At 46.7% G+C, this 27,237-nt stretch overlaps 1 protein-coding gene across 4 annotated transcripts in view; it reads right to left on the reverse strand.

The window, feature by feature from the left end:
- Positions 1-27,237, reverse strand: part of Smad1 (SMAD family member 1) — a 60,937-nt gene that overhangs the window by 15,956 nt on the left and 17,744 nt on the right. For 2 of the 4 annotated variants that reach the window (XM_021220050.1, XM_029532424.1), the window contains exons 2-3: positions 17,328-17,907; positions 1,743-2,000 (exon numbers count right to left, since the gene is read on the reverse strand). In XM_021220050.1, the coding sequence (XP_021075709.1) occupies positions 1,743-2,000; positions 17,328-17,727 (658 nt within the window). In that variant the 5' untranslated portion in view covers positions 17,728-17,907. Of the gene's footprint in view, positions 1-1,742; positions 2,001-17,327; positions 17,908-22,300; positions 22,506-27,237 lie in introns of those variants that run through there. The other 2 variants (XM_029532423.1, XM_029532422.1) reach the window with 2 other exon arrangements.

A 27,237-nucleotide genomic window follows, 5' to 3' on the forward strand; every position in this document is an offset into this window, starting at 1 on the left:
ACGACTTTAAGCAATCTCTTAGGACTACTTTCACCATAACCATTTAAGCAATGACTAGCCTAAAAATCTCCAATAACAGAATAGTAGGAAATAAATCAGTTTAGCTCAGCTGTCTTCTGCCTTAGGATTTACATAGGTCTTTTCTGAACAGTTTCTAACAAGTAATAAGATTACTGAAACCACACACATTAATGCAAGACTGGTATTTTCTTACAGGACTCAGAAAACCACGCTCCTCATCGGCCTGTCAGCCCACCCAGGATGTACAGCAGAGCCTTGAGAACGGAATTTTACCTTAGGGGTCCATAAATGCTTGGGGAGATACTTAGGGGCAACTGTGGACCCCAAATAACAAACTCTGCTCCTTCAGGGCTCCCTGGCAGCTGCCGCCACCCCTGACGCTGGCAGAATCTTAGCCTAGCTGCTAAGAAGCGGAGAGTCAGCCAGACTCCAGAGACTTTCCTGAACTCCCCAGTCTGTCCTCTCCACACTCCAGCTTCTTGCTGCCTCTGTAAGGTTAAGTCTACTTTGCTCAAGCCGGTAACAAAACCAGGAGGCTGTTCTCAACAGAACCTGATGAATTTACACCGACAGGGCTCAGAGCGGCTAGGTCTTTACTGATCGTGTTCGGCTATCTCCGCTAGTGCGCGCCCTTTCTCTTTGCTCTTCTCGGCTGGTGCTTTAAACCCTGGCAGCCAAGGACTCTGAAATGAACCCTGTCACCATCAACCCATCCATGTGACTCAACAGGCCTGCCGGGGAGTGGGTAGATAGGAAACCATTGAGTGTTGTTCTTCTGCTTATTAAAATAATCTCTCTTCCATCTTCATCCCAAACAGAAAGACATAATGTAAAATTAACAGGTTGAAAAATAAGAGTAATTTTTTAAAAACAAAAAAGAAGCAGCAAAAAGTGTGGAGCACTCTTCAATTTCTGAAGGTTCAACATGGATGCTGAATTCCAATTTAACCTAAAGCACTTTAAGTGGTTCTATAAGTACGCCTGCCTGCCCTCACAAAATACCCAGATCCAAGATGGTCTTCTGCTTATACAATCCTTCTTGCTGTTGACTGGCAAGGACTCTGGCACTAATATTTGAGATGCTTGTTTACTAACCTGCAATTTGAAAACTAGACCGTTCTAATTAATCAACGTATTTTGATAACTATTACAGCATCCATTATGACTACAACAGGAAAATAGCTGGTTCTGTCTCTGCTAAGTTAAACAGCAGATGGTCTCCAGCACGTCTGTTACAATCCCTTGTTGTTAAAAGTACAGGCTTCTTGGGATTACATCACTGGCTAAGTGAGTCTAATTAAACGGGAGTTGTGGCCCCTCAGACAACAGCTCTTCCAAGTCTGCATTGACAGCGAGGGCTCTTCCATGTCGGAGCCGCTTCTCAGAACAGTACTTTGTGTAACGTGGCCTTTTCTCTCTTTCTTTTACGGAGAGCACCGAGGAGGCTGGAACGGCCATGCCACTCCCAGGATGCAGCTGTTTCAAAACGTTTGAAAACAAGGGGCAAATGCGGCAGGAATCAAACAGGCCGTCCCTTGTCTGGGCTGTGAGACTCCACTCTCTACAATGCTGTTCTGAAGCATGGGCTGGGGGCTGGGGGGCTGGGGGGCTGGGGGGCTGGGGGGTGCCTGCTCCAGGATCATACCGCCTCACTGCAGGCCGGCCATGCCCACCCGCCTCCCCAAACAGCCCATCTCCAATCTCTGGACACGCCCTCTTACCTGGCATCTGAAAAGGGCTGCCCGGGTCTGAGCTGGTCGGGGAGTGAGGGTAGGTGCTGCTGCTGCCGCCAGGAGAGTTGGGGTAGCTGCTGTTGGGGGAGTGGGGGAACGGGTGGCTGTTGGGCTGCTGGAAAGAGTCTGGGAACGTGGCGTTCAGTGGCATGTGAGGCTCATTTTGTCCCAGGTTGCGGAACTGAGCCAGAAGGCTGTGCTGAGGATTGTACTCGCTGTGCCTCGGAACCAGCACCGGCGGGAGAACTGGAAGCAGAAAGAAGAGAGAGACAAATAAGAACGGTGAAAACTGTTAACGACCCTCACAGTGAGGGCAAATGACCAGAACCCCGACTGTCAGCTCCACAGTACTGACCAGAGGGAAAGTGACTCTCCAGTCCGGATCACAGGACTCCAGCCAGAGAGCAGCGCCCCTGGCCTGTTGATACAGGGAAGGCTCAAAACAGTTTTAGATGAAAACATGTTGCTTTATTCCACTTTAAATCTTCCTATTCGCACAAAACCTAAAGCACAGTTAACAATATACATCACGGGCTAGCCAGATGGCTTCATAGGTAAAGGGGCTTGTCACACAGCTGGGTGACCTGAGTTTGATCCCTAGAACTCCGGCAAAGGGTGGACGGAAGAGATTGCACAAAGTTGGTCTGTGGCATGTGCACACCTCCATACACATATCGCACACACGCACACGCACACACCCACAATCCCAGTACTCAGGAAGGTTAAGGCAAAGGACCTCAGGCTGGAGTCCAGTCTGAGCTACCCAGTTTATGCATTTATATATTGCCACTGATGCTCTTCTTACTTGGCAGTCTGCTGACATGAGTTATTGAAATGATATTAAATGATATTACTTACCAGGTAAGTATTTTAATTGACACATTAGCTCCTTTTAAAATAAAAAGCAGCAGAATGAAGAAGGTTGAAGAAATAAAACAGTAGGCATAGAACATCCAAAGGCCAAGGAAGGTGGCTAGTTATGGAGTCTCTGAGGACCTGAATGAAGATACCCACTTCTCCGTGATCCACAAAACAGGGTCAAGGAAGGCCCAGATGTTACACTCACATTTTGTTAAAAGGTAGGTACTTAAACACAAGAAAAAAAAAAAGAGTTTTCTCTCCTGAAAGCTACAGGTTAAGAAACTAAGATGGCAGACTAATTATGCATGGTTAGCTCCCCAAATCCTGGCAGAGCCACCACCAACTTGGTGACCTGCAAGGGATGGACTACCTAATAGTAACATGTAGAACCCCACCCTGGGGAATTTTATTACACCCCAAGATGTTCTCCAGTCACCAGGCAGCTTCCCCTTAGTGACCTTTGGAAGCCCTTCTGTCCTTGTGGCCCAAAACAGCAGAGAAAAGCAACATGTTTTAAAACTGCATGATTGGAATTTGGTTTTATATGCAAAGTTCTTGGATTTATTTCCATTTTTGTTCAAAACATGTTTGAGCATAACTCCCACCTCCAGGGCTAGGCTTTTCTGCTCAATTCATTGTCAGTCCTCAGCGGCCTCCCCAGAGCTCTGTTCAAATCCAGGAAACACTTCCGGGTTCTGAGGGTCAGAAGCACCCACCTTCCACCCAGTCTCCTCCAACTCACTTCCCTCATTCTGACCTCACAGGGCCGCTCCAGGTTCTGGATTCTCTCTCTCTCTCTGTGTCTCTGTCTCTGTCTCTGTCTCTCTCTCTCCAGTCATAAAGTCTTGTATACCCACGCTGAATGGAAGAATTCATCCCTGTGTACCCTTCCCTTCTGGGGCATGGAGAGTTTCCCAATTTGTTTAGGTTTCTGAGCCGCTAATTTTATTTGTGGTATGAGGAATGCATTTAATTTTACCTTTTCTAACTGTTTAACCAGCCACCTTAAATGCCACTGATTAGGAGTCCATCTTTGTCCTGGGGACTGAGGGAACCTTTCTCACAATGCCCTATGTATGTTCTGCCAATTTCTCAGACGTTTCCCTCTACTCTGTTCTGTGCCCCTGCCATCACTTTGTTTCTTGGGTTTTTGTTTGTTTGTTTATTTATTTGTTTTTACATTTTATTAAGAAAAGGAGAGAGCACCTGCTTGTTTCGTTTTTTAGAAAGGGTTTCTCTGTATAGGCCTGCTGTTCTGGTTGTCTGGCGGAGGCTGCCTGCCTCTGTCTTCAGAGTGCTGGGACTGAGTGTGCGCCACCACCGGGGGTTTCAATGACACCCAGCTCCTGCTGCTTTTTCTTCTCAGTGTTTAGGGTACATGCTTCTCTTTCCAAATGGCTTTAGTTACATCTCTGCCTACCTTTTGGAAACAAAAAAGTTCTTGATGCTTTATTGAGAGGCCATTCTATTCACAAGTGCACAGGAAAGCATCTTGGAGCTGAAATGCCTTCTATACAACAAGGAAGAGCTGGGCAGGAGACGGAAGCAGGAGGACACTCAATGCAAAGCTGGTTTTGGCTGCAAAGTGAGTTCGAGGGCAGCCTGGGCAACTTAGTGAGACTGTTCAAAATAAGAACTAAAGAGAGGCTCAGTAGTTAGGAGCATGCACCATTCTTCCAGTTCCCAGCAACCACACAGATAACTCCATCCTGAAGGAATCCTTCTGGACTCTGAGGGCACCTGCATGCACGCGCAGTTAAATGAAGAAAACACCACGGGTATAGCTCAGTGGTGCAGCCCCTGCCTAGCCCAAGTTCATCCTCAGCTCTGGAAAAGCAAAAGCACAGGACAGTCTGCTCAAGTCCATGGTGGCTCTGTGATCTGTAGACACTGCCTAAATTAGTTTCCCAGGGCAGCTGTAATAAAAAACCAAGGAGTGGTGTTTGTAGTAACAGAAATTCATTTTCCTGTGATCAGGGAGACCAATGTCCATGATGAAGGGTTCTCTCGAGGCCTCTGTTCTCAGCTCCTGGTGGCCTACTATCCTAGCGCATCTCTGCATAGCTTAACCCATCTTACAAGGATGTTAGGGCCTCCCACAATGCCCTCATCTTATCTTTTTCTTAAAGGCCCTGTCTCACGGTACTTGGCGTTCGGGTTACAACATGAATTTAGGGACACACATGCAGCATCTTCCAAGTTCCCAAGCACCCCAAACTTGCTACTTAAGGACAGCATGCTTGGTTTGGAACTGCTCTCCTGAAGTCTCCAGAGATGCTGTTTTCTATAAGATACTTTGGAGAAGCCGGAGTTCAAATTTGCTTTCTAAACATTATCAGAATCTGTTCTTTTTGCCTTTGGGCCCTGAGGTTTAGCCTCAGACATGAAGCTTAATGGTTGATTCTACTAAAGCTTCGCCTCTAAGATAACCAGGTTGTGTGTTCGGAGAACCCTGGTAACTAATACCCAGGCCTGGTTGAGCTCTGTGCTCTTCCAGAAAAAGGGGCCTGGATGAGTGGAGCCTTTCACATGTACCTGACAACCACCTGAAGTCTGTGTGTGTATGTGTGCATGAATGAGCATGCCTATGTGTTTGTCTATGTGTATGTTTGTGTAAGTGTGAGTGTGTGTGTGTACTGCCTAGGGAAATCTGCTGTTGGATGTAGGGGTCCTCAGGCTAGTGTTGAAAGCACTTTACCAACTAAGCCATCATCTCACTCTCTGCCACATCTTTATTTAAATGTTTAAAAATTCTTTATTTTAGCCTTTATTTAATTTTGTGTACATATGTGTGAATCTGTATACACACCTGTACATGTACATGAGTGTTGGTGCCCTCTGTAGCCATAGGTATTAAGCCCCCTGAAGCTGGAGTTACAGGTAGTTGTGAGGTGCCAAATTCTGGATTCTGGGAATTGAACTTGGCAGTTTGTGCTCTTAACCACTGAGCCATCTCTCCAGCTCTCTAAGAATTTAAAAAGGATGCTCTCTCTTCCCGCCGTTTCCTGACCTTTCAGAAGGGGGGAGTTGGAATTCTTCCTTTCCCTACTACTGTTAACTCTGCTTTCCAACTCTGCATCTCTCCATGAAAAAGTAAAATCCCTTTTCCAGCTAACAGGACAACCAAACCAAGACTAAAACTGCAGGATGCTGCAGTTCACGGAGATGTTTGTGATTCTTCTACTGGGCTCTGCTTTTCTACGTTGCCAAGGTGCATGGGAAAGAAATGACCAAGAACGGCTAAAATTATACAGCAGAGCGCACAGCGCCCTCACACCCCAGATGGGAGCTTTGTCCAGAGTCTCAAGCACGGCTTGAAATTCTACACCAAATGGTCAGTGGCAATGTGTTCTCATCTAAACCTGGCAAGTCTTCAAGTGTGCTCTGACCCTCCAAATGTTCTCCAAAAGGCTTCAGCTTTAACACACAGAGAGCTCTGGTGATGAGGTTGCCAGTCTCTTTGCCGTGTTTCTTCATGAAGACAGAATGGCAATCAGGCTGCTAAATGCTTCCTGCCCGGTTCTGCAGGGCGAGAGGACGTCCCTGGCTAAGGGACCTTGGCAAGACAACCACCTCAACTTTGAGCAAATCACCCAACTTGTTGGGATTTCACTCTGGCTTTCCTCAGGCAGCTCTGCCCTAAATCCTGTCTGACTTCTGCTCTAACTTTGTGTACACCTAATGCTAGCACTGCTGTGTGCAAAGCTCTATCCAGGCAAGACCTCAGAACATCTCACTGGGCTTCTCTAAGAGCAGTCAGTCTTACAGTAACAGCTTTACCAAAAGGACAAGTTGCCTTGGCAGCCACTTAAGACAGATGTCCCTGATAAGAGTGGACTGGGTGTCCTTGTGAGCAGAAACCATTCATGTAAAGAGGTAGGGGGGAAGATGGCTTTCAATGTAATAGAATGTTTGTTTATAAAATTAAATCCCTTACTTCAAGATATGCCTTGGAAACCGAAGGAATGGTTCTCTGAACCTTAACCAAGGTTAAATTTTAACAGCAATAGGCAACAGCTAAAAACCCTTTATCTTTTTGTTTGTTCACTGGTGGTGAGCTGAGGGTGGGCAGGGTTTGAAATATTAGATAAGGTCTCCTGAGTTGTGGTTATAAAAGTCAACCGGAGGACACGGCTCCACCACAGGGTGTCTCCATGTTGATTCTTACAACTGTAATCTCCCGGGAAGCAGGCTCAGCCTAGCTAAGTAACTCATTCTGGATCTAGCACCTGAAGAAAGAGGGGCCAAAGAATGATCACAGCCACCAGGTTTCACTATTTAGTCCTACAAAACTGAGGAGATTGTAAAAGTCACGGAGTGCATGCTGTGGGTGTGTGCACACTTGCATGAACATGTGTATGTATGTGTGGTTTATATGTACACGTGTGTAAGAGAAAAGAGGGTGGAGGTGGTGAGTGTGTGTGTGTGTATATATATATATATATATATATATATATGAGAGAGAGAGAGAGAGAGGGAGGGAGGGAGGGAGGGAGGGAGGAGAGTATGTATGTATGTGAGAGAGAGAAAGATAGAGACAGACGCTAGGTTTTCTCCCTTAATCGTTTCTCTACTTTATTTCTTGAGACAGACTCTTTCACAAAACCTGCTCAGTGTTTTGGCTAGACTGGCTTGGTCGTCGAGTCCCCATAACTGCCTGTCTCTTTCCTCCCAGAACTGGGATTACAACCATGTGCCGCCATGCCAGGTGTTTTCCTGTGTGTGCTGAGGACCAGACACAGCAAGCCCTTGGTTAAGCCGTCTCCACACACCCATGCTTAGGTGGTTGTTTGGAGAATCATATTTTCAATACACTGTTTTACCTAAGGAGGACACTGTAGTGTTTACCTTGTAGGAATGTAGCAATTTCTCTGAAGAAGTATATAGTATATTCATAGAAGAAAAAAAATCGCAAATGCAATTTGAACACGGGTAGAGAAATGAATTGTATTCAATACTAGTATCAACTTTTTTTTTTTTTTAAATAAAAGCCAAACATTCAGTTTACTTTAAAAATAGCCTAAATATAACTCAACTTCCTGGGAAATGGGAGCCAGTGATTTCTGGCCCACCACAGATGATTCCCGAGAAGTGTATCTCTGTGAGACTGCGCCACACATGCTGGTTATGCCTGCAGCCTGGACTGGGGTCCCTGCTCTGTCCTACCTTTGGGGGAAGCCCTCCCTGCCCACCTGGCTACCCTGGGCTTCTGCTGTCTCTGTCTCCTTGTCTCTCATAGACGCCCCCACCCCCACCCCACCCCCTGTCCGCGCCAGCAGGAACGCTCCTCCCTGTGCCCCATGGTGGCTGTAAGGGTATGGTAACTGCTCTGGTTTAGCTCTCACCTGACTTCCTCATCTGGCAGAGTGTCATGCCCTCGAGGGTGGAACTGCTGTTCCTTCTTTTGTATTGCCCAGAGTCTGACATATAAAGAAGTCCTTAATGTGTTTTCAATTAATACACTTGAGAGTTTTATTATAGTTCCTGCCCTGTTTAGTATAGTATAGTGTAGTCTTTTCCAAAGTATGCTCCTTACTTAACAGCAGACTGTGAACATTATCCCTGTGAACTAAGTCAGAACCTGGACACTTGGGTGAACTCAGCCTGGTTCACTGTGCTTTGGGTACAGGACACGGGTTTCTTGTTCCATGGAAACCAAACCTCAAATTACTCACTTGTGTCAAATACCTAGCAATGACTCCTGGCATTTCTAAGACTCCATACAGTGCTAGCTCTGAGTCTTAAGTAAAATACAGACTCAAACCAGTATACTACAGGAACAGCCAGGTTGGCCTTAGACTGCTCACACTAAAGCAGTGTCTAGGGGCCAGAGAACTCAAGAAGATGCTTGCTGCTAAGCCTGAGGACCTGTCTGGTTCCTGGAATCCACATAGTAGAAGGAAAAGAACGGGCTCCTGCCAGTTACTCTCAGACCTTCATACACACTGACAAACATGTAAAACAAACACACAAACGAAACAAAACAAAACTGTGTTGTTTCTTTGGCTAAGCTGCATGGTGTCATAGAAAAAACACGGGCTGTTGTTCACTCAAGGTGGCCCAGGGTCCCCACTGCATGAACTTAGGGAGCACACGCTCTTGCTGGGATTTCCACACAGGTGTCCCCATTGGCCAATGGTGACAGCAGCCTCGAACTAACAGCACTCGTACCTGCCCCCTGACCCTACCGCCACCCCCATCCTCTGCCCCCTCTTCTCTTCGCCCAGTTTCCTTTCCTTTGCTAAACAGGTATTTGCCTCACTTCACTTCACAGAGGGAAGGCATGAGGTTATGAGAGTACAGAAGCCTTCTATAGCAGAGGAAAACCTCAGAGTATAAGCTAAAATTATCACACCAGGAGTTAAAAACAAAAGCCACTGTTGGCAGTGCATGAGAGAGAACAATACTGCTTTAGCTTTCCGTACTTAGGGTTTTGTTTAACTCTTCATTAGACAAGAAACAGGAGAGATTTTTTAAAACCTTCTTCCCTTTCAATAGTAGAGCTGGAACAAGGGTACTTCGCCGCGACAGACATCACCTACTCATGCTGATGGCTGTATCAAATGTTAGAGCCACGCTCCAATACATTATTGTAAGTCATACCTGCCTAATGACAAAACTGAGGTGCTGCAGCACAAGCTTAGCAGTTAAGAGTGTATTCCAGCGGGCCTTAGAAAGGACTGGAGTTTGGCTCCCAACACCCACATCTGGCGGCTCATCCAGAGGGGATCCAATGTGTCTGGCCTATAAGGGATCTGCACTCACGTGCACATACGCACATGCAGACAGACATCATACAGGAAATTAAAACTGATGAGAATACATCTTAAGATAAAAGTGGGAATGGAGATACAGGAGACTAAGTAACTTACCTAAGACATTAGCTCACCTATGGTTAGACAGCTAATGTCTGGTAGGATCAGGGTTCAAACTGGACCACCTCGTTCTTAAGGAAGTTTCTGAGCAATTGGCTCAGGTACCTAACAATCCACTGCTCTCTTTACAATGACCTCCAAGCCGCTTTGTTTAACCAACAATCGTAATTCAATTAATCGTGTTTAGCTTATTCTGAGTTCAAAGTGAATCCCAACAAATATGTTCTGTGAACTGAGACTCTGGTTTTCTAAGGATGATCACTGATGGATGGGGAAATAAATGTAAACAGAACTTCCTAAACACACAGGGCACGGGCTCAGGTGCTCCCATTAAGAGCACAGGCTCAGATGCTCCCATCAGGACACGGGCTCGGGTGCTCCCATCAGGACACGGGCTTGGGTGCTCCCGTCAGGGCACGGGCTCAGGTGCTCCCATCAGGACACGGGCTCGGGTGCTCCCAACAGGGCACGGGCTTGGGTGCTCCCAACAGGGCACGGGCTCGGGTGCTCCTGTCAGGGCACGGGCTCAGGTGCTCCCATCAGGACACGGGCTCGGGTGCTCCCCTGAGGACACGGGTTCGGGTGCTCCCATCAGGACATGGGCTCGGGTGCTCCCAACAGGGCACAGGCTCAGGTGCTCCCAACTCAGCCCAGGCCACAGGCTGGCTGCCACGTGCATCTTAGAACACATGCCCTAATACTTATACTTCTGGATGCCTGGCTCCTCTGCTTCCTGGTTCTTGGGAAGTAGGGGATTTGAACTTGGACCCTAGATCTCCAGTTTCAAGTTGTACTTTACTCAGACTCTACATCTTCTCGGCCCTTGGCACCTGCTTCTTAGGTCAGAAGTGAGTGAGAATGCGTGTGTGACAATAAGTATGGAGCCCAAAACAAACACTGGCTGCCATGATTCACAGACAGTCACTATTTTAATGTAGTGACTGCCACTGGTTTTGTGGAACTAATGGCTTTGTAAAGACTTGCTTCCACTGCAGGTCTCATTTCATTCTACGGGAGGTATGAAGGAAAGCAATGACCTTCTTTATCTTGCAGATCACATCATTTTCAAGAATGCATTAATATGGAGGTCTCTTCATACACTGTGACCAACGTGATCTTCACAACAACCTTGGACAGATGGACCACCGCAACCCTCAGCTTCTCCCACAGGTCTGTAAGTGGCTCAGGGCCAAGCTGCCCAACCCCATTGTCCCCATCAGGATCTCACAACATTACTGAAGGAAACTGGCATCTTCCTCACATGGCCTTTCCTGTCCTGAATTCCTAAGGAATCCCATTCTACCAGTCCACCGCGGGCCGATCCTCTCTCTCTCTGACGCTCCACATGCAGTTTCTGAATTTCTGACCTATCACAAGCATAGTTTATAGTCTGTTTCTGTTTGAAGAACTAGTCTCTGCGTCCTGCTGCTGTGTCCCGCTGGATCCCCCTTGCTTCCCTAGTGCTGGGATTACAGGTGTGGGCCACTACATCTGGCGTTACAGAAGAAACAGAACAAAGCGCCCTGTGAGTTCCAGATGCAGAAACAGAAGAAAGACCCTGCCTCAAAAATGAGGTGCAAAGAGGAAGCCAACTCCCGAGCCGTCATCCTCTGACCTCAGCATGTACGGACTCTGTGCCCCTCCACACATAAGAGAACCCTTCACACCCTCTTCTTACACTCGGGGACGGCTCTGTTGGTAAAGTGCTTGGCTTGCAAGCATGAAGAACTTATTCCAACTCCAGAATTCATCCAGGCACAATGACTCATACTTGCAGTTCCCCGGGCTCCCAAACTGGGTGGGTAGGCAAAGACAGAAGTCGCCCGGAAACTCTCAGGCCAAGAGAGTCGGGCCTGGTGACCATAAACGTTGGTGAAAGGCTCTGTTGCAAAGAAGTGGACTGTGTTCCTGAGAGTGACACCCAAGATTGGCTGACCTCCAAATGCACACATACACATAAAAAGAGATCTCTGAGATAGTGGACATACACGGACATCTCTGCACTGAACCACAGGCCGGGGTCAGCAGGGACAGGGTACAGGTGTCTCAGCTGAGGAAGTCTTGTTGGTGCTATTCTGAGGTTTATGAGTTAAGTTCATCCTCATCCACACCTGTCACTGAATTTAGCATATGCTACTATAATTAAATGCCAGTCTTTTCTGGTGGGCCTAGTTCCTGTAGACTCCTGTGTTTATTGTAAATGTAAGAAGGAAGAGAAATTTAGATGTCCTGGAACACAGTATATGCTGTCTTATTTTCATGTCTTTTGTTAGTAGAGTTAATTTATCTTCAATCTCCAAAATCTTTGTTATGAACACATCTTGGTTTCTAACTTATAACCTCCAAACCTTCACATAACACCAATACTGCCCCCACCCAGCAAGCCTGGTTGTTGCCCAGATGCTGAGAGCTTTAACTCTGAGTCAAAATACTCCAAGTTGGAAATGGACTCTTGCCTAACCTACCTAACCCTAAAGCTCACCTCACCTGGGCGGCACCCTGGGGTTTCCTGGTTAGCTGGCGCGGGACTGCTGCCCACCGCGGCCCTCACCCCGGGGTTTCAATAGCTGGCGTGTGACTGCAACTGCTGCCCACTGCTGCCCCCACCATCGCCATCTTAAGCCCAGGAAAGAATCAAAATCAGGCTCCATGGTGACTAAATGGAGGCAGTTCTGCACCACCTGACAGGGTCCCTGGCTATCTGAGGGCAGAGCACTGAGTGAGTGAGTTGTGAGACCAACTGACACTTCTCCCCAGAACACTATTTCGGTTGAGATCGTTACAGATTCATATACAGCTTTATGGCACTAACAGAGTCTGTCGTCAGAGCTGCTAAATCTAGGGAATCCCGAGCACCTTCAGGACCCACACAGCTCGCCTCTTTCCTCGGGATCTACTTCCCCTGCCCTGTTCCTGCTGGGCAGTAACGGATCTTTCTTCAGTTCTATAACATTTAAAACATGTTCTTCCAGGATGAACGGGGCGGCTGGAGTTGAAGCCCACATTCAGCCGACCCGTGAGGAGGATTTTCAGTGTATTTCAATTTTAAGCAGCCAGCAGCCACTAGGCTGCCAACTAAGCTAAGATTTCCATTTCCATTGTTAATGGAAATCTCAAACTTTATTTGTTTAGGGGATGGTGTCTTAGGAAACAAGGTCTGGCCATGTGGCCCCACACAATCTTTCTCCTCAGCCCCTTGAATGTTGGGAGTATAGGTATGTACTGGCACACTTGACAAAAATCTCAGAAATTTAAACCTGAGTGTGATAAGGGCTTCCATGGTGAAGTTCAAAGTGCAAAAATATTTTTTATGAACTAGAGAGAGAGAGAGAAAGAGAGAGAGAGAGAGAGAGAGAGTGAGTGGACAGGAAACCCCCATTAAGGCACTTTGGGAGCAGTGGACAGCAGCCGAATGGTCCTCTCAATGCCACAATTAGGTGACTTACTCAGCCTTGGTCAGCATTTACTTTGGGAGAAGAAAAAGAGAAGCAATATTTAATCCAACCACTAATAAGCAGCCTCCACTTCGAAGGCTTAGTAAAGTCCAAGCAAACACTTGGACGGCTACGTCAGCAGCTGTGTCAGAGTGCTGGGAGCTCTGAGAATTGTTTCCTGCAAGTGTCTACACGTGTGCAGGAAACTCCAAAGGCCTTCTAGAGAGACATATGTTTCAATGGTGGCATGACCTTTCCACATAAGCAAGCGTCTCTGGGGCTCCAGTGAGCACAAGAGGCAATGTTTCCCAAAGTGCTGGGATGTGTAACAAGATGCACAGCACAGGTTAAAGAAAAAGTGTAATTACTTAACTGATGACATTACTTTGGGGCAAAGAAATAGAGAGTGAAGATACTCAAATGAACAATGACAACATCTGCCTGACCAGATTTTGAAAAGAAATCGATTGTTTCTCAGAAGTCAATCAATTGACTATCTGAAGGAAAGATTTAGAATGAGCAAGTACCAGAACAAGAAAGGCCCCAAACGCTCAATGACACAAAGACCAACTCACTAGCACCTTACGGCTGGAGAACCTAGAAGGGCTGTGGGGCTTGACTAGCCGGGCACTTAACCAGCAGTTCAGTGATCTTAGCATGAGTATCAATCCTGAGTGCCAGCGGCGCACAGCTGTCATGTGATCACATACATGCACTCTACGAGGGCACAATACCACTTCACAGTATGAAAATGAAAAGGAAACCCCTGGTATATTTAAATCAAATACATCTTTGCCTTAGCCTCCAGGGGTTTCCTGAAGTGCCCTGTGAGTGGCTGGTAACATTCTTGGCTGAAGAAGAGAAAGGACATGAAACTCAGACTTGTATTTGGCCAGCCTCCCGCCTCCTCATCAAACCTTTGTGTTGAGCAAGTTACTAAGTAACTAGAGGTGCAACAGGAATGGTTTCCCTTTTAACTTACACCAGCAAGGAAAGGACCTAAGAGGAAGATGGTTTCCAAAGGCTGCAGACAAATGGAAAACCCACCTCTAGAAAGACAGATGTCTGTATGAATAAAATAGTCACAGCGTATTCAGTGACCAACAATGATCAGTGTCACTGTGGTAGCTGCGACAGACAGAGACACCAGAACAGTGCCCACCTAACACTTTGTTTACTCACGGAGGTCAGCTGAACAGGACTGGCTGTGAAGTTTACTACGAAGAAGCTTGGGTTGCTATGGGAAAGGCATAATTCCTCTTGGGTACAAAAATGGCGGAACTAAAGAAGAGTGCCACCGAAACAGGCCTCTGCAAGATTAGATATGAAAGAGAAAGAGAAAGAGAAAGAGAAGCGAGCGGGCCCAGGAGGGAGGAGGGAGGAACTATGAACAGGCGGAAAGGCGCTGAATGCCTGCATAGAACACAAGTACACAGCCATGGAGAAAATGGGAAAGAAGTGGGGAAGGAGGCAGAAGCCAGACCCACAGAGCTCTACCAAAGAGCAAAGGGAAAGTGGTCCATTCCATCATGGCCACTTCTTAGTGGAACTCAGCTGCAGGGGCTACACAGTTGTCATAAGCAGTTTATGTATGGGGCGGGGGATGCAGCAGTGCAGGACAAAATGCTGGCTAGCTGGCACACAGAGTGAGAGTGGGGTGGGGTGCTCTTAACAATCCTTTAGGTGTGAGAGCACTTCCTGTGCCCAAACCCCTCTGCTTTCCAGATGTCTGACACGGAAGAAGTCCCTTGACTCGGAGGGCTCCTTTTCATTACTTACCTGACATTAAAAGTTTCCCTGTGGACCATGTCCGCCGAAACACATGTACCCAAAATCTAATTTGTAGATAATATCTGCACGATACTTTTTACTCGCCGAGAGTCCCATCTCTATTTCAGTTTCTGGCTAAAAGAAAACCATGTGTCTATATATGAGATGTTCCTAAAAATAAACCAAAACAAAAACCCACATCCCATCTGGTTTGACAAAGAGAAAAGAATACCAGAGCCAATAAGGACCCAGCAAGGCTAGGGAAAGGGGCAAATGCAGTCCTAGCCCAGAACAGCAGCAGAGTTTTCAAAGGGTCCAATAAGAAAGGCACCTGGAAATAAAGCCAGAAGATGTGTAAGGAAAGAATAGCAAATACTTAAGAGAGCTAGGTAATACTATGTGATGGGCCTAATGTTGTCAGCCCTCAAACGAAATTCCAACAGAGGAGAAGGCCTGACATAGCACGAGCCACAGTAATCCTAAAAACATACATTCTAGAATCATGCAACACATATGGATTGAACACAATAATCAGTTCCAGGAAAATCGAATGTCATTATAGAATATTTTAAAAATACACAAAATGATATGTGTTCCTATGGATCAATGAGTTAGTATAAAATATGCATGGAGATAAATGTTCAGTTCGCATTGGCGGTTACTAACAGGGTGTACTATCACACCTCGTTTTATTTTATATGCTCTCTTCTCTTAAACTAGGTGGTGGACACAAAAGTGCTTGCAAATTATTCCTAGCCTTTACTTTCTCATGGCTTAAATATTGCACAAAAATACAAAATGCCTTTAGAGAGAAACACGTCACTGTATGACCATACTGTAGGTCTGCACTCCTCTTTCCCTGGTGTCTGAAGTTCCTGTAAGAGAAGGAGATGACGTGGCCATCCCAGGAGCAGGAACAGGGAGGGGAGCCACATGATTCTGATGCCATAAGCCACCAGCTAAGTGAGCAATTCCATCCACACAATCCTCCTGCGAATGACAGCGAAGCGTTTCAATGCTTCAATACAGAGCCACTGGCCAGTTGATCCACCTGTCCAATGTAGAGTCAAGCTCAGGGGCAAAACTATATAAATTAAAGATGTAGAGGTTTGTATCCACGGGAGACTGGCACCGCGCAGGTACTCCCTCTCATACCCTCAAGTCCCTTGTGTAATGTGAAACTTGTATCATCTGTCCTACATGTCAAATCACCCCCAAATCACTTACGATGCCTGACATGGTAGGAATGCCATGAAGACGGTCACTTGGCTGCTCAGAGAGTAAGTGGGGCTTCTGCCCTCCTCTGTCTGCCATGGTTAGTCATGCAGAACGGTTCCAGGTTCCTGATCAAGAGAACGGAACAGCTGTGCAGCACTCGGCCTCATCAACGGAAGACCCCAATCTCCTTCCAGTACACTGGGCTGACTTACTCCCAAGACTCTGAGAATGGAGCCCACTGCTGAGGCGACACTGTGTGGTCACAGAGCTGGGCTTGCCAGTGCGAGCCAGCCTATATGAGGACTGTCAGCAACAAGAGCTCGGAGGTCACCCTCCAGCAGCACCAGGCCCAGGTACGGTCCTGATCTTTACAAGGTGGCTGTCCTACCTCCTTAGAAGCCTGTGATGGAAGAGGAAGCCTGCTGAGCCCTGAGCCCTGAGCTCTAGAAGCAATGGCGTGCACTGACTTTTTCAACCACTAAAACTGAAAGAGAAAGTACCAGGAGGGGTTGGTTTACTCAATACAGATGGAGCTCCTTTGCTGAACATTTTTAACTGTAGCTGATTCTGTATGTGATTTCGGAATCCAGACCATACATCGTTCACCATACCCCAATGCCATACCTAACATGACAGATTCTTACAAAGCGAACAGCATCGAATCCTTGCACAGCAGAACAGAGCTGCAGGGAACACGCTGCAGCACACTTCCACATGGATGACAAAAGGTGTTGCCAGGAGACATGACCTGGCTCTAGTCACAGCTGCGCCTCCCCACCCCCACCCCCACACCCTTCCTTCGAGAACAGGGCAAGCGCCTATGCTAAACTTGCAGAGAGAAATGCAAAACCAATGTGTACCTTTCAAAGCAAATTCAGACACAAAATCCAATTTTCAGAACCTGTTCCTAAGGAAGAATGTCACTTAGAAAGAAAGGGGGCTGTTAGCATGCATGAAATACTCAGGGCTGTTAACATCTGGGCCTGGAAAGCACTCCTACAATGTTCAACTGCTGAAGGCTTGTCCCCAAAGCCTCATGAGTAATATTCCAGGCACCGAGGGGAACAGTGGGGCTCAAGCTCCTTCCTCTCTAGATATGAGCTCTGCTCCACCACCCATTCCACCCCAGGATGTCAGAGAGCACAGGGCCGATGGCACCAAGGACTGAAACCTTCAAACTCATGACCAAGATGAGGCTTTGCTCTCTACACAGTGATTGCTAAGGTGCTTGTCCCAGTGAGGGAAGGCTGAGAGACATCTGAGCACGCCTGCGTTTTCTCTCTTGCACACGCAGGTACAAATACGTACAGAATTTCCCCCCAAAATATTCTGGAATTACAACCCAAAACAGAAAGGTGCTTTTGTTTTGATCTCAGCGGGACTCAGGGGGGCCCACAGGGCACTCTGTCACTCACCCGGGCTCTCCACTCGCTTATAGTGGTAGGGGTTGATGCAGACCTCCTTCTGCTTGGAACCAAATGGGAACTCACAGCATTCCAGAGGCTTCAGTTCATGGTGGCTCTGGAGGTCGGGCCAGCGCCACACACGACAGTAAATGACGTGAGGCAGGCCCTTCCGGTGGGACACCTGCAACCTGCCATCCAGGGAACGAGGAATGGTGACGCAGTTACTTGGCTGTCCGGGGCAGCTCAGGGCCTTCTCCAGCTCTTCCATGGCCCCTTTCTTCTTCTTCAGTTTCTTCACCAAAGCGTCCACAGCTTTCTCGGCCCATTTCTCTTCCTCATCACCCTGTTTCCACCCAAGGAGCCTCTTCACAGCTGGACTTGTGAATGAAAACAAGCTGGTCACATTCATAGCGACTGGTCTAGTTCTACACGCTCCTCAGACAGGGTGAGGTGCCGGCTCCGGGGTGCTGGGCGCCAAGCCAACAGAGATTTCAGTGTATTTACATAGATTCTCTTTAGCTTCTTGGTCTTTGTTTTGAAATGTAGACAATACTGTTCCTCCTGTTCCAGCGAGGATCCCAATTAGCGCCTGCAAAAGAAAAGACAAGAAGCTGACTTTAAAATTAGCTCTAACTGTGTCAAAATCAGCTAATTAATATGTGCCCGGTACTAACTCCCTAACCCTGTCTCCGTACCGGTAGTCTATGCCTGGCTTATACTGTTCAGCCTCACAATTCAGTGACTTCATTAGAGAGATGCAAGTCCATGCTGAGCTCATGAACATTTGTGTTCTATGACGCCAGGAACTGGGCCCCGTTCTCCTAAAATGCATACATTACAGGCGCAGTGCCCACTGCTCTCGACTGTATTTGGGTTTGGAGCCTCTGAAGAACTCACTGGGGTTAAATTAGATGATAAGGGTGGGTGGGGCCTTGAGGCAGCAGGATTGGCAGTTTCACAAGAGGAAGGGAAGAGAATGTTCGCAGCAGCACCCAAGCCCTGGACAAAGGTCATGTAAGGGTTTCGGGCACAAAGATCCACTCACTCGGGCAATTTGCATATCACCACCTCATATGTAAACGAAAGTGACAAGTCTCAACAGATATCAGGCACAAAACTGCAAAGAATCAAAACTCCAGCAACTGACACTCCTGGTGGATACCCAAGAGCTGACAGACACAGAAGACTAAAGTGTAAAATGACCATGTTTATATGCAAACCGAACAGGTGACGGAGAAGAATCCTTTGGCGCATAAGCTTCTGAGGGTGGAGGAGCCCACTGGGTGGCTAAACCGCCTTTCTTCCTTATAAGCATGAGGGCCTGAGCTCCATTCTCAGAGCCAACGCTCTGCTTGTCATCCTACTCAGAGGGGGTACAGGTGAGTCTCCGAACTCACCTTGCCAGTTGGCAAGCTCAGGTCAGGGAGACTCTGTCCTGATAATGAATAAACAAAACCACCAAGGCGGACAACTCTTGATGTCTGCAACACGTGCGCACAGCTACGCATAATAAACAGCAATACGATCCCTCAGTCTCAGTATAGCTAAGAAATCAACAATAAATTGTTATTGGAAACAACCATGTTTTAACCACGAGTCAAAGAAGAAACTACAGTAGAGATGAAATATTTTAACTGAATGATTATAAATATATGATATCAAAAATAGTAAGATGTGGCAAGCCACAATCACATGGAAATTTATAGCTAAAGTATACTTACTGGAAGGGGGGAGGGGAAGCCAGAAAACTATGTTCTTTGTACCCATGGGGAGGTGGAGAGTGATTTAAGCTCAAAGAAAAATACAAGCAATCTAGAAATTATTTCTTAAGGTACACTAGAGAAAACTATAAAATCAAAACACTAATAGAACGGTATAATCTCTTAGCAAGACTGACAAACTTCCAATAAAATAGAAAAATCACAAATGACCAGTAACAGGAACAGATTGGGGAAAATCTTCCTGATCCTCACAGATGGTCACCACAGCTAACTGGGACAACCTGCGTTTCCATCTTCATTCCTAGAGTAAGTGACCCGACCGCTCCATCTATGGACTGCTTCTTTCTGGGCCTCCAGCAGCCAACTAGAGAGGCCTTGAATTTCTCCCAGCCCTTTTCTTTACCCTCACCCAATAGCTTCTTAATATTTCAATAACCGACTTTCAAATAGGAGGGATTGCTCATCTCAAAGTTACCTTAGGGTTCACCGTACAAAATGAGTGTGTTGGGGTGCACGAGGTACCTGAGAATCACCACTCTGGATCTTTATTCCCCTTAAAACAGCTACCATATGTACCTGGCACTGAACTAGACTGGAGAGCAGGGGCAGGGACCAATACCCTGAAAGCTTCCAGGAAGAATGAAGTGAAGACATCCAAGTAACTCCGGCGGAGCAGACGGCTAACCTGACGGAGCAGCCGGCTAACCCGACGGAGCAGACGGAGTAGCCGGCTAACCCAACGGAGCAGATGGCTAACCTGACGGAGCAGATGGCTAACCTGACGGAGCAGCCGGCTAACCCGATGGAGCAGACGGCTAACCTGACGGAGCAGCCGGCTAACCCGACAGAGCAGACGGAGCAGCCGGCTAACCCGACGGAGCAGACGGCTAACCAGACATCAGCCCCACAGGACTGCACTGAGCCCTCCTCAGCTCTCCCTGGCCTCTGGTAGAAGGAATGCTGATACAGTACCAAGGGTAACTTAACAGGAAGTGTCAAACAGGCAGAAGCTGGAGTATAGGCTGATACTTGCATGTGTGTCCCATAGTCTTAAACTGTACTGTACAGTATGAGGAGGTGTGGCCTCTGGGAGGGGGTCAGGTCATGGCAATAAAGCCCCCACTAAACTCTCCACAGTCCTCTCCCATCTTGGGGTGCAGCAGAAGGCTGCTGCACGCAACTGGAAGCCCCCCAACTATCAGTCTCGATCTTAGGGCATCACAGGCTACTCAGGCTTAAGCTTGAATAAAGTAAAACAGGAAAGACAAAAGGGAGTGAAGAATTAACTCCAGGGTTTCCAGGAAGTTCTCCAAAGAGGAGCCTGAACCTGTGAAAGACTAGAGATGTCTGCAGAGACAGGAGCACTTCCTACAAAGGGACTTCCATTATCCTCACTTCAGACATGAGGAAGTAGAACTTAAATGTTTGCTCTGCTCGCAAGGCAATCTTTGAGAGGCAGAGCCAAGGTCTAAGCCCCTTTTGCCTAAGTCTACTGCACATTCTGTTAAAAGTCCTAACCTGCCAGCTCTCAGACATGGGAGCGCAATCTGAGGAGTCAGTCGTCGTAGTCACAGAAGCCAGGACGGAGGGGCAAGGCTGGGGAGGGTGGTACAGCATCTTAGTGGGAGGCTGAAGTGAAGCCTGACTGTGTGACTCAGGAACACAGGGAAGGCAGTACCTTCAAGAAAGCAGTGTGGTCTCTACAGACACCACACTGGGAACCACGGTGTTCACCGGGCAGTCATGGTCTGAACGGTGCTCACAATAATTCAACCAAAAAGACCACAAGCCTTGGACTATGAGCACGGCGGCCATAAAAAATACAGACTGAGGAGATTTCCAGGCCCAAGTCAAACAGGCAACCCACCTCACCCGAGGAACTCCAAAGTGAGCTCTATCCGCTGGGCCAGACGACCAGAGGGGTTGCCTTCTGTCCCTTTTTGTACTTCCTGCCTTAGTTTATGTCAGAAGCTAACTGGCCTTATCAGTTTAAAGCGCAACATAAAAACATGAGTCAGCACACAGAGATTTCCTTCCCTCCTGTGCAAACACAAACATTTCACACTGACCAAAAAAACAAAAATAACCCAATGAAGAACACTGCATCCGACCCTGTCGCCTCATCGCAAGCTTAGACTTACCTGTAGAGAAAGAATATTCTAAACTGAAAAGGGGGGGGAAATAATTCACACCAAGATATTCATCATAGAATTAGTTACCACTGGAAAACAGCGACGCACACATCCACAGTGTCGACTGTTCTCAGCCCTGAACCTCTGCTCAGAAACCCGGCTTAGACAACACTACGCAGAGCAAGAGGGCAACAGAGAGTGGACGATTTGTGAGTCTGCCAACGGCGAACAGCAGCCAGGGTTTACAGAAGATGTCGCCCACTTTCCCATATGCTCCAATCAGTCCTTACAAAAAGGTTTTGAAACTTCATTATGTGAATATTTGCTAATCAAACAACACACACAGGTACAACACACACACACACACACACAAGCACAGACACATTCAGGAGACACAGTCACAGATGGGTGACAGGAGGTAGGAGAGACAGCTCAGCAGTTCCGAGCTGGGGTTTTTCTTGCAGAACCCAGAGTTCTGTTCCAGACTCACATCCAGTGGCTCACAGCTAACACCCCAGCCCCAGGGAAACCCAATGTCTCTAGCCTCAAGCCCCTGTGGGTACCTGCACCCCCATGCATAGCCCCCACCCCATACTTGGACTGACTGTGATCTAGCTCCAGAATAAAAGGATAACTCAAAAAATGGTTCTTAATTCAGAACTTCTCTTATAAAGTCTCAACCACTGGAAGCTAACACAGATATCAGAATATTCATTTTTAAATGGATAACTTTGAAACTTACATGGTATTCCTTATGTTAGAAGGAGTGAGGTTTAAATACTTTCTTCCTTCCTTTCTTTCCTTTTTTTTTTTTTTTTTTTTTTTTTTGGTTTTTCGAGACAGGGTTTCTCTGTGTAGCCCTGGCTGTCCTGGAACTCACTCTGTAGACCANCAGGGTTTCTCTGTGTAGCCCTGGCTGTCCTGGAACTCACTCTGTAGACCAGGCTGGTCTTGAACTCAGAAATCCGTCTGCCTCTGCCTCCCAAATACTGGGACCACCACTGCCGGGCGATTTAAATAATTTTAATTGCTGCATAATTTGCTTTGTGTCAGAGGAAACTAAATCAGCCAACTGCACAATGGACATTTTCTTATCTGTGCCTCATCTAGTAAAGAAACATGTAATTACCTAATTGTGTAAACACCAGCAAAATGCAGTCTCTGAATCAATGCCTGGAATTCCTTCAGAAACTTAGAAGAGCCATTCTAGCTTGTATCGGAAGACACAGTTGACCTCCACATCTATGAACTCTGCATCTGTGGATTCAACCAACAGTTGATATTTTAAGAAAGTTGATGGTAGGCCAGCAAGATGGCAGTGTGGGTAAAAGTGCTTGCCCCCACCAAGCACTGAGTTTGACCCCTGGACCCAATGTAGAAGTGGAAGGAGAACACCAACCACACACACACACACACACACACACACACACACACACACACACACACATACCATGCACCTAAGCACACACATTCATTTTGAAAGTGTCGGCATGGAAGATTCCCACTTTCCTTGAGCAACAAGCATCCTTACGGAGTTAGGTGCCGTATGTAACCAAGAGCTGATATGAACAGTCCGGAAAGCTGTGCAGTTTGCAGAGATTTACAGGCTCCTCAGAAGAGTGGACATGGAGATCTGCATATGTGTGAAGGCCTGAGTCTAATAAAAAGGAGAGAAGTGAGGTGAAGACTGCCGGCATGGCTCCAGCTTGGATGTAGAGGCTGTCTGTCACTTCTTATCCTGGCACGGAAAACAGTGGACTAGACAAAATGCATGCATTGAGGGTATAATTAAAACTGGGAAAAAGAAGGTGGAGGGTCACACTGCCTTCACAAGTAACTGACAGGTAAGAGCTCAGCTGTGCACGGGGCAGGCGGCCCACTCCTCCCCAGTTCTTACCCTCTGGTTCAGCCCTTCCATCTTAACTAAAGCATGGTATCAGGACATAGTGATCAAGTGTACTGAGCAGAACAAAAAGTCCAGGGTATTGATTAACTTTACTCTGAAACTGCTTAATAGCTGGGTAAGTTATTCATGAAAAAACTTTATAAAGATTTTGTTTGATCCATTACTATTATTATTTTTTTTTTATTAAGAAAGATATTTTCTAGTAACTCAAACCAATTCAGGGCCTGTTTCCCGACTACACCATGGCCACCACTGTATACGGAAGGATTGATCCTATGGACGTACAGAATAAACACGATCCACGGAAAGCTTATAGAGCTGTGTCCTCTGTGTTTCTAATATAGAAAACCACCTCGCCACAGACCCTGGACATCACAGCAGCATGTATACCTGAGAGAGCCACTGGACAGAACAGTGGTTCTCAGCCTTCCAATGCTGGGACCCTTTAATGCAGTGGTGACCTCATGGTGTGGTGACCCCCAACCATAAGATTATTTTGTTGCTACTTCATAACTGTAATTTTGCTACTGTTATGAACTGTAGTGTGAATATGTGTTTTCCTGTAATCTTAGGCAACCCCTGTAAAAGGGTTGCTCACCCCACCCCGAGGGGTCCTGACTCACGGGTTGAGAACTGCTGGTATAGTCCAGAGCGGGTGGGGAGGGCTCTGAATCAGCAGAGAGAGGCACAGCCGACCTAGCCCAGCGTCTAATTTTAACTTGCTTCCTCTGAAATATTTAAACTGGAACATCAAAGAGAGGCAAGAGGAGCACACAGGGGCCTATAATTTAACTTTCATTATTCAGAAATAGATTTTTTTTAAAAAATGTAATTCCTCACACTCAGAGAAACCACATGCTAACACAGGACTAGATGCTTTAGAGTCAAAAGGCAACATTCTAAGAAAAGTTTCTTTTTACTGCCAGGAGCATGTTACAAAACATTAAAAAACAAAAACAAAAACTCAGAACCTGTAATTCAATGAAAAAATACAATGAGTCTTGTGGGTAAGAATCCGATGCAGAAGTCAGAAGGTGAGCATAATCATTAGGGCTGTGTGAAATTAGGCCACTGGGTTAAGCAGAACTTCAGAAGACCAAAGAGCTAAAACTTTCAATAGAGTCAAGCATTTCTTACTTGAAAAGCCAGACAACAGAATCCCAAGCCAGCCACACCCCCATCGCCTGACAGGGACAACAGCTTTTGTAAGTTAATCTCCATTGTCAACTTGACTGGGTTAAGAAGTACCTAAATTAGTTACCCACACCTCTGGGTCTATCTGTCAGGGAATTTTCCAGAGAAGTTTCTTGGAGGGTGGAAGGGATCCTCCTCCTGATAGGTTGGGGACCCAGATGGATTAAGGGCTGAGGGGAATAGTGAGGCAGAATAGAATCATGAACCCCTTTCATCTGGGAACTCTGGTAGGCAGAAATATGTAAATCTCTGGTTTGAAGACAGCCTAGTCCACATACTCAGTCTAAACTAAGGCTACGTATTATCATCAGAAAGGAGGTGGAGTGTGTAACCAGCTGGCAAATGTACCCCCTGTCTCCCAACAGGCAGAAGAAGAAGCTGTCAGGTGGGAAAACGTAAGGCAGGCAGGAGAAAGACAAGTTGAAGCTGCTATTCCACTCAATTGACAAGCATAAAAATGAAGGCAGACCTCACTATGTTGGGCCCAAAGAACACGGTTGAAGGGGTTTCCTTGGTGGCAGAGCCAGGTGAACTGCCTGCTCATTCCTTGCTCCCACTCAAAACAGCACTCAACTCTCAAGACACCCCATAAGAACTCTCTCGGGTCGAACAGACAGCAAGGCTTACTGCTAACCAAAGCCAGAGAGAAATTCTAGAACAAAAGGAAGTTGAAAGTTAGAGAGCCCCTCAATACTCCCTCTGTGGCATCTAACTTAATTTTTCCAATTACATTTATGTAGTGTGTGTGGGGGGAGGGATGCATGCTAGTGTGTGCACACGTCTGTCCTTGCTCATGCAGTCAGTTCCCTCCTTCCACCAAGTGGGTGGAATTCTGGCAGCAAGCGCCTTTACCCACTGAGCCTCTCTTGGCCCCAGAAGCATGTTTTAAAGACTTTATGAACTCTTGGCCAAGTTCCTAGGGGAAATATATTTTTACAAAATTCCTGTATAAGAAAACAACGTGAGGATGCTCTGAGATCACAGGAATCTACTCAATCTTGGGACACATGGTATGTAGTTTACCTTGTTTTCATTAAAAAAAAAAAAAAAAATCCTTTCCAGAGTTGGATTTTCCCTGGTGGGGAAGGGGTAGTAGGTAATGAAAGAAGGGGGCCCAGGAGGTAGAGGGAGGCCAGCTGTTACAGGTGCCTTGAAGGTGCAAGTATTACCAGCCAGTCTTCCAGTGTGACAGGCTATCAGGCACGGCCATATGGTCTCTCGGAGTGTTAAGTGCAAGACTTAGAAATCAGCAGAGAGAGTGTGGGTCCCAGATTATCACTTACAAACCTACAGACACTGTGACACTGACTTCACAAGGAGTGTCCCCTTGACGAATCAAAGAACTGACAGACATCACCACAACAGGACTTCCCAGGTCACAGCTGTAGTTATATATTTAGATGATCAGGTATGTGTCTCAATGTAGCTTTCGTATATTAGAAAACTCTACCCTCTGCAAACAGATTTTTCCCCAACACATCTAGACTTAAACAGGGTGGCCTTGCTCATTTCACTCAAATTCCGTAGGCAATAGCAAGTTCTAAGGTTTGGGTTGGTTTGGGTTTTTGTTTGGTTTGGTTTGGTTTTTTGTTTTTAGATAATTACTTTTTTTTGGGTGAGGAGATTAAAGCCAATACAAAGTTTCCTTACTGTCCCCAACTTCAGCCACCAGCCTCGGTTTTCCTCCATCTCCTTGGCATTTCCCCTAAACCCTACTGAATGCTCGATCTTTCATCAGCACGAAGGGACCGTGGGCAGACTCAGAAACCCCTGACATCTCCTGACCAAGTTTGCCTGGGTGTTCAGTTCTGAAATGCAGGAAAGATGAGCCCCCGAGTTGTCTCCTAAATAAAACAAACGAATGAGCAAACAGACGACAACAACAACAACAACAACAACAAGCACTCTTCTCCTTGGACCGTTATCTGCAACAGTAATTTTACGGACTACAGCAGGCTAAATGGGACAAACTTGCTCTCATGCCCAGGAGCTCTGCTGTCAGCTGAGCTCCGGTCTGGGCAGACAGTGGCTGTCTCTACATCTCACAAACTGTCTCAATTCTACTAAGAGTCTGGAGGCTCAGAAATTAGGTAACGTCTCTGGATCACACCGGAGTAAGAACCTACACTTCAGCTAGAACTTATTGACATAAACGTCGAGTAATCAGCCAGGTTTGGTGGTTCTAGCCAACACTTGGGAAGCAGAGGCAGGCAGGCAGATCTCTATGAGTTCAAGGTTTACTTGGCAAATTCCAGGCCAACCAGGGGATACATAGTGGGACCCCCAAAAGAACAAAACAAAACAAAAAGGGTAAGAAAGGAAATGAAAAGTTTATGAATGGGGTTTTAAAAAACAAGGAATTTAAAGAGCAAATCCACTGAGGCCAGGATTTGAGCGCAGGCAGGGAGACCATCCGTCCTCCTCCCCAACTCACCCCTCGCTCGCATCTTTCAGAACATGCGTGTCTGTTTTTCTGCTGAATTTGGCAGGTGCTGTTTGTAGCAACAGCCACATCTGTGCTGCATGCTGGTGTACACAGGGCAGGACAGCCTGAACTCGCTCCCTATATTTAGAGCCTTCAGCTCTGCTCTTAATTGCTTAATTTAATCAGGACCCTCTAGAGGGGAAACATCCACCTTCATCGCAGGCATCAAAGGAAACATCTTTACGAGTTATATCCTTTTGCAAACCAACATATGGTCTCACGCCACTCTTCCAATTGTTGAGCCCCTCCTGTGGGAAGAGCATGGAATTTTATTTCTTTTTATCACTTGAAAAAATCACTTCCCTCCTAATTCAGTCAAGCTGGGTGGAGGCCACTTCCTGCACAGGTGAGAGAAATAAAACTCGCTGCTTTGACCTTGTCAGGAATTTTAACATTAACCATTTGCTTTATGTTTTCAAAATGGAAACAAACGGCAGACTAAAACCAAAATTAGCCAGGGCCTGTTTTTCAGGCTCTCAAA

The sequence above is a fragment of the Mus pahari genome, chromosome 20, assembly GCF_900095145.1.
Source record: "Mus pahari chromosome 20, PAHARI_EIJ_v1.1, whole genome shotgun sequence".
NCBI classification, from domain to species: Eukaryota; Metazoa; Chordata; class Mammalia; order Rodentia; family Muridae; genus Mus; species Mus pahari.